The sequence below is a fragment of the Pinus tabuliformis genome, chromosome 3_1 (genome assembly GCF_031772625.1).
Source record: "Pinus tabuliformis cultivar Carrire ecotype Pingquan chromosome 3_1, CPIR1, whole genome shotgun sequence".
Taxonomy (NCBI): Eukaryota; Viridiplantae; Streptophyta; class Pinopsida; order Pinales; family Pinaceae; genus Pinus; species Pinus tabuliformis.
Genome location: NC_142301.1, coordinates 726624887 through 726633046, shown reverse-complemented (window position 1 = coordinate 726633046; position 8160 = coordinate 726624887). Strand labels below are relative to the sequence as shown.

The following is an 8160-nucleotide window of genomic DNA, read 5'->3' as shown; positions in this document are numbered from 1 at the left end:
GACATCTATTGGCATATGAAGTTTCAACTTGGCAAAGTACTATTAGATATACATGAAAGACGAGATGATATTATCCTCTCCTTGGATCAAATGTAGCATCAAATGACATCATTGGATCGTTAGTTGGGGCACATTGAAAATCATATAGGCGTTCCTCCAGACTCTGACTTCTCCCCGAGCATCAACAAGGAACCTATACTTGTAGAAGCCACTGATTGAGATAATTCTTCTTAGCTAGTATTTTTATTTAATGTTTTTAGTTTTATGCCTTAGTTTTTTACTCAGTCTCTTAAAGGTTTGGTTTTTAGTTCATGTATTTTGAATCTTGCCTCTCTTGACAATCTTTTATCCTTTGCCTCTTTTAAAAAATGAAATTCCTAGATTTGGTAGAGTTTTCCAAATAAATGATCATTTCAAACTTCTTTGACTTAACAAGTACTACCAAATTCGAAAGCAATACAAAACATTTATTTAAAAAAAACAAAAATAAAAATATTAAAAATTAAATCTAAATTCTAAATACATAAATACATCCCATTGAAAAAAATGTGATTTCTAAAATCATCAAAATGATACTAAATAGTTATAAATTAATTCATACTTATATCATTAAAATATTCTCTTCTACTCAACTAAGCTTTCTTTGATTTTTTTAATAATTATTTCCTCTACTTTAATCTTAATTTTTTAATCCTAAATTGTTTGCTATTATTTTTAAATTTTAAAATACCTATTCAAAAATAAAATTAAAATTTCCATATTATTCCAATTCCAATATTATTCCAAAAACTTTTTTAAATCATACTAGCTCAAAGTGATGCATTGAAAACGATTTTATAGCTCTCATTTCAACAGCTAACACATCGAACTAGCATTGCACGTGTATCATAATACTAAATTTGGGGCCAATTTTATAACATATGCATAGCGATGGTTGAGCGCTGTGAATACTTTGACGAAGTTTGCTTTGGAATCAGGGATGGTTTTTACTCTCACATGTTGACTAACACACAGCCTCCTTTTTGACAACATTACCAGATTTGCTGGTGTAGTTTCTCTTTCTGTATTCCAATTGCAGAAACGCAAGAAGAGGAGAGGGGATGGCAGGGAATTCAATAACTCCTCGTATGTCCGCTAATTCCATTTACAAAGCATGACTTCAATTATCAGAAACTCCTGTTAATATATATGTATTTGATTGCGTAGTGGGTAGTGGAAGGTATAGCATGGACTGAAGCCGAGAGAAGCATTTTCTGTGGGGCTTAATCGTTTGGATGAATAACTGAAAATAGATATAGCTCTGGTAGTTGTAAATTGATAAAAATGTCTAACTACCAACAAATCCTTTTATTTACGCATCTGCATATAGATATAACAAAGTGGTTAGAGAACGACTAATAATGCAACTTATATTGCCTGTGATGCAGTTCTGGAATCCAAACAGACTACCATATCGCCTAATAAAGAAGAAGGGGGACGATATAATTCTACCGATCAAATGGATCATAAAGAAGCTGATACTGGTGAAGAAGATAATTCCACAGTTGAGCAAGTTGCCTTCACGGTACCCACATCCGATGATCCTTCTCTTCCAGTGTTTACATTCAGGGTGTGGGTGCTCGGATTGCTTTCATGTATTACACTCTCGTTCCTCAATCAGTTCTTCTCATACAGAAGAGAACCTCTTACTATCACTGGGGTCTCAGCGCAAATAGCTGTTCTACCAATAGGGCGTTTTATGGCAGCAGCACTGCCTAAGAGAACTTATCGGCTACCCTGGACCAGATTTGAATTTTGCCTGAATCCGGGACCCTTCAATCTGAAAGAGCACGTGCTCATTACTATCTTTGCGGGGCTGGAGCCACATCGGTGACAGCAATTCACATTGTAAACATTGTTAAGATCTACTACAGAAGAAATCTTGATTTCCCAGTTGGGCTCTTGATAATCATCACATCTCAGGTGATAATGCTTGATTGAACCTCTTTAATCCACTTTCAAATCCCAATTAGGGTTATCAACGGTTTATTTTGAGTTTTAATGGGTAGGGTAAATTGAAAATGGAAAATAATTTATTTCTATCATAAAAATATGATTCAAATTTTTTTTGAAATTTATTTACCTAAATTCCCCACTTTAATATCACTCACTCTACAAGTACACATTGATCCACTTTTATATCACTCTGCACATTTGCTTTTATATCACTCTGCACATTTGATCGGCTATGTTTGGAACATAATAACATTGCATTGTAGGTACTGGGGTTTGGATGGGCTGGCATATTCCGCAGGTATTTGGTAGAGCCAGCTATTATGTGGTGGCCAGCAAATCTTGTCCAAGTTTCCTTATTCAGGTATGTCATTCTAATGTTCATAGATTACAGTCTGCTTCGGCAATTTTTAGCCTACCTCTGTGACACGGAGATTTTGTTGCAGAGCGCTTCACGAGAAGGACAAGAGACCCAAAGCAGGAGTAACGCGAATTCAATTTTTTATAACCGTTATGATCTGTAGCTTTGCATTTTACATTCTACCCGGTTATCTTTTCCCCATGTTGACCTCCATTTCATGGTTGTGCTGGGCCTTCCCTCACTCTGTCATTGCCCAACAGATCGGTTCCGGCCTTCGGGGACTGGGAGTTGGTGCTGTGGGATTAGACTGGTCCACCATATCTGCATATCTGGGAAGCCCTTTGGCCGCGCCCTGGTTCGCTGTAGCCAATGTGGGAGTAGGCTTTTTGCTGATTATGTATGTAATTAACCCTCTCGCATATTGGTTTAACGTTTATAATGCGAAAACCTTCCCTATTTTTTCCAAGGACCTCTTCACCTCTACGGGGGGGATCTACAACATTTCTAAGATAGTGGATTCCCATTTTCACTTAGATTTACAAGCCTATAAGGAGTATGGCCCTTTGCATTTGAGTACTTTCATGGTTTTCGCCTATGGCATAGGTTTCGCTGCATTGGCTGCCACAGTCACGCATGCTATCCTTTTCCATGGAAAGTAAGAACTAATTACGAACTAATTGTCGCTTTGACATGTTTACTTATACTTAAGTTTTTTTCATGAATTGATAGAAGTTATATGTGATGGCAGAGAAATTTGGAGTACTCTTACATCGCAAGCCTTGAAAGCCCAGAAAGTAGATGTGCACACTCGGCTCATGAGAAAATATAAAGCAGTCCCGCATTGGTGGTTTATCATCGTTCTCATTTTCACAGTCATGATTACAATTGCTGTTTGCGAAGGCTTCAAAGAGCAGGTTCAGTTACGCTGGTGGGGAGTGCTCCTTTCCTGTTCTCTTGCCTTTTTCTTCACTCTTCCTATTGGTATTATCAAGGCAACCACCAATCAGGTATGCTGTCTCTGTGTGTCTGTATATATAATTAAAATTTTCTTCATTCGCCTAGGCCTGATCTCATATTTGGAAAATAATGCAGAGGCCTGGTCTGAACATTATTTCTGAATATATTTTCGGGTATATTTCACCGGGCAGACCAGTGGCCAATATCTGCTTCAAGATTTACAGTGACGTTACAATGAGCCAAGCTCTCACTTTTCTTCAAGACTTCAAACTCGGCCATTACATGAAGATTCCTCCACGTATCATGTTTTTGACTCAAGTAAAAACTATTTCGGTTGTTGATTCAGTCGACTACTAATATTTAGATTAGTATAAATCTATTTTAAATAATGATTTAATATATAAATTTGGAGGGATTCAATTTTTTTAGTGTAATTTTTTAGTAAATATATGTTATTTAAATGTTTAGTATAGTTATTTAATATTTTTTATTTTTAGAGTTTTTAAATTTTTTATTTTGGTTAATGTATTGAAATTTCAATTCAATTTTGATGAATGGACATCTTTACATATTATATTTGAAATTTTGATGAATGGACTCCCTTACATATTATATTTGAAATTTTGATGATCGGACTCCTTTACATATTATATTTGAAATTTTTAAAATTTTGACGAAAAAACGTCCTTAAGCATCATACTAGACTGTAAAATAAACCTCTACACTCAATAAAATTACATAACTTTACCTGAGATTACGTTGATTTTAACGAATAAGACGTTGTGCAGATGGCAGGGACCATCGTGGCTGCAGTGGTATACTTGTTAACCGCATGGTGGTTGATTGAGAGCGTTCCTCATATCTGCAACACAAATCTTCTTCCGCGTGGCAGTCCATGGGTTTGTCCAATGGATCAAGTCATCTATGATGCATCCGTTGTGTGGGGATTGATCGGCCCCGGGAGGATTTTCGGAAACCTTGGCCCCTATTATGCTGTTAACTGGGCTTTTCTATTCGGAGCTCTAGCCCCTCTCTTGGCATGGCTTCTGCATAAGCTATGGCCGGCCAAAACTTGGATAAAATATATCAATATGCCAGTCCTGATTGGAGCCACGGGATTGCTGCCACCTGCAACTGCTGTGAACTTCACAAGCTGGTTGATTGTGGGATTTGCTTTCAGCTTTGTGATGTACAGATACCGAAGAGAATGGTGGCAACGCCATAACTACGTGCTGTCTGCAGGGTTGGACGCTGGTCTGGCATTCATGGGCGTTCTTCTTTACGTTTGTTTGGGATCAGAGAACATTTCGTTAAAATGGTGGGGAGAGAAGTTAGATGGTTGTCCATTAGCCTCCTGTCCCCGAGCGAAGGATGTTTCAGTTAAAGGCTGTCCAATCCTTACTTGAATTATGGATTTTTCATTGACCTCCATTTTATTATCCATCGCTATGAATCGAGGTTTCAGGAGGAGGAAGGCGACTTGGTAGTCTCTATATGACGGAAGTCAAAGATTTGGTTGTCTACACGCGTTCCAGTGTACAGTAAACACAATAATATTCCGCAATTCTCGACTTCTCGCTGTTGTAGAAATTATACTATATAGATGTGACGTGTTCCACGTGTATAGGTTTGAAAGATGGAAGTGTACATGAGATGTTCCTCGCGTGTAGGTTTGAAAGATGGAAGAGTATATGCTCTATCTTCAATTTGATGTTATAAAATTTCTTAATAAATAATAGCAAATATTTATATAAATATAGTGTGTGTTTTTGTTCATGGGTTTTTAGATAAGTGGTGATGTTGTATTTTGTTAAGGTTTTTGATGCGAAGTCATATTGTATGTAGTCTTACTAAGTTTAAAAAGGAAAGAAAAAATAGTATTTCATATATTACATATGATAAAGATGTAGTCTCACTAAACTAAAAAAAGAAAAAATAGTATTTGTATTTATTTAAATTAAGTATTTGTTTTTATTAATTATATGTTTATTTTGGAATAGGTGATTTAGAAATTTAAGCCCTAAGGATTAGCTAAGTTGGTTGAGTTCTCATTGTTAAGTATCTTGCTAGTCGGGAGGTTGTCGGGTCAAATCTCTTGCATGGGTTAGGCTTTAAATGATCTATATTATTAAATGAAAGAATTTAACTTCCATGGAATATTTTAGGATATTCATAATAGTATACACGAATCAAGGTTGAGATTGATCTCAAAAGTAATTATGGCCTTTTAATTAAATTGATTAAATAAAAAAATGTCATTTGAAGTGAGTTTATTCATAATAGTATACACGAATCAAGGTTGAGATTGATCTCAAAAGTAACTATGGCTTTTTAATTAAATTGATTAATTAAAAAAATGTCATCTGAAGTGAGTTATGGTTTTTTTGGGCCTGTGATATTGATAAATCATGGTATTTGTCCATGGTAATTTAACAAAGCCTATTTACAAATTAGGAATTTTCATGGTAAAGTGAGATAATCTCCATAGTTAATAATATTGTTTCACATTTTTAAAATGTATATATTACTTATTTTATAATTAATAATAATAATAATTTTTAAAATAAAGTTATAATTTTATTATTATTATTATTATTTTAATTTCTACAATGTGAAATGTATAAATTGGAAAGATAAAAATATACAAAGCCCTAACTAAAAGGAAAAAAATGCAGTATATTCGTAAAAGATAAGAGAATCTCTTACACCTCTCTAAGGTAGCTCCTAAGAAATTCTGGAGGCAGATTCTAACTAGGAAAACTAAAGATAATAATAAAATTGATTTACACGACTGGAATTCCTATCTTAAAAAGCTTTATAAATCTCCAAATGTCATGGATAACTTTGAAACCTTGCTCACAACGAAAGAAGTTTTCTCATTAGAAGACATTGATATTGGGGTTAATCGCTTGGCTAATGGGAAAGTAAGGACATTGAAGGTTGCCAGGCAGAAATCTTAAAAAATGGAGGTCATGTTCTCATCCCCCACATTCACAAGCTTTTCAATCAGGCGGTCAAGCAAGGGTTCCCTAAACCATGTACTCAAAGCCTCATTATCCCTATTTTTAAAAGTGGGGATACAAATAACCCCTCTAATTATCGGACAATTATGATTAGCCCTCTCCTAGCCAAGTTATGTGGTATTATTTTGGAAAGGAAGTTGAGCATATGGCTTGAAAGTGAAGGTAAGTGGGCTAAAGGCCAAGTGGGTTTTAGAAAGCAACACTCAACAATAGACCACCTCGTTACGCTTAGGTTCATTGTGGAGGAATGCCACAATGATAAATCCAATCTCTTGTGTTGCTTTGTGGACTTTAGAAAGGATTTTGATACGGTTCCTAGAAACAACCTTTGGAACATATTAGAAGAGCTAAAGGTTCCTTTTGAGTTGAGAGCTACCGCCATAAGGTTATACGAGAATGTAATTGCTAAGTTAAAGAGCAACGAGGGGTGGTCAAAAGATATTAAGTGTAATATCCGAGTTAAACAAGGTTGCCCCCTCTCCCCTACCCTATTTGGCATTTACATCGACAAGCTAGAACATTGTTTAGAGGACGCAGGATGTGCTGGTACGATTTTAGCTGGGATAGTCGTCATCCTTCTTCTCTATGTTGATGATATTTCTCGCAAGGTGCCCATATGATCTTGATAAGCAACTTATACTTCTTAAGGATTTCTTCTCTACCATAGGTATGATTGTTAACAATGACAAAACAAAAGTTATGATTATCAAATCCAAGATGGACACTTATGCTAATTTTATGTATGAAAATACTAACTTGGAGGAAGTGTCTTCCTACAAGTACCTAGGAATTGATATTCATCACAAGCTCAACTGGAACTATAGCATTCATAAAAGGATTAATGGGGGGTGGAAAGCTTATTTTAGTCTTGAAAATAATTGTAAAACAACAAACCTTGTAATGTGGGATAGAAAGAAGTTCCTCTTTGAAACTTTAGTCACTCCGGTTATCTTATATGGATGTGAGGTTTGGGGTTGTAGCATCTCTAGAGAATCCTGGAGAAAGATTGAGCAAATATAGAAGCGTTTTTATAATGTATAACCTCGAAATTAAAAGCAACACACCCTATCCTATTTTCCTTATAGAAGTGGGTCTTTCCCTTATCGAGAGCTCAGCTATGACTAGGCTTCTGTTGTACAAGCACAAACTCAATAACATAGGAGACCATAGACTTCCTAAGCTAGCTTTAAATTCCAGCCAAAACCACCTAAGGCTCAAATGAGGTTGGTATAAAGACACCAGGGCCTGGTTAAACCATTAGGAGATCGACGAGAATGTTGCATTGCAAAACATTAATAACATTAAAGATATTGTTACTTCTAAGTTCAAAGAAAAAATGTGGTGTGAGAAAGATTTAGTAGCTAAAATAAAATTAAGATATTATAAGGAGGTCATCAACCCCACCCTAGAAGATCAAAAGTATCTCTCTGTTTTAACTAGCTCAAAGAAGAAAATTAATATAGCCAAGATTAGAACGAACTCTCATGAGCTCCATAGTGAAACGGGTCGTTGGGCAGTTCCTAAAACACCATGGATGGAAAGGTTCTGCCATCTCTGTGAGAATACGAACATCGAGGATGAAAATCACTTCCTCTTAGAGTGCCCCGCATAAAACCACATTAGATCTCAGTTGCCAAATCTTTGCTGCAATACTGACCTTCCTAGCCTTTTACGTTGTCAAAATTATAGTGAGCTCGGGAGGCTTCTCTCCAAGCTTTTTGAGCATAGGAATAAAATCTTAAATCAAACTAAATAATTTGTTACTTTAGGTCTGATAGACCAAAGTTTGATCTCAATGGACGTTAACCATCATCATGAAATAATTGT

At 35.7% G+C, this 8160-nt stretch overlaps 1 protein-coding gene across 1 annotated transcript; it reads left to right on the top strand.

Moving 5' to 3' along the window:
• Positions 1 to 1100: 1100 nt before the first annotated feature.
• On the top strand, positions 1101 to 4716 carry LOC149189338 (oligopeptide transporter 7-like). The gene is made up of 7 exons (XM_089413191.1): positions 1101 to 1125; positions 1512 to 1962; positions 2259 to 2356; positions 2439 to 3008; positions 3102 to 3360; positions 3446 to 3628; positions 4099 to 4716. The coding sequence occupies exons 3-7, from the start codon at positions 2316 to 2318 to the stop codon at positions 4714 to 4716; spliced, it is 1671 nt and encodes a 556-aa protein (XP_089269317.1). The 5' UTR covers positions 1101 to 1125; positions 1512 to 1962; positions 2259 to 2315.
• The last annotated feature ends 3444 nt before the right edge of the window (positions 4717 to 8160 follow it).

Coding starts and splice junctions, on each gene's coding strand:
- LOC149189338 (XM_089413191.1), top strand. CDS start 2,316: ATGTGGTGGCCAGCAAATCTTGTCCAAGTTTCCTTATTCAG. Junction 3,361..3,445: donor TCAAGGCAACCACCAATCAG/GTATGCTGTCTC, acceptor AAAATAATGCAG/AGGCCTGGTCTGAACATTAT. Junction 3,629..4,098: donor GTATCATGTTTTTGACTCAA/GTAAAAACTATT, acceptor GACGTTGTGCAG/ATGGCAGGGACCATCGTGGC.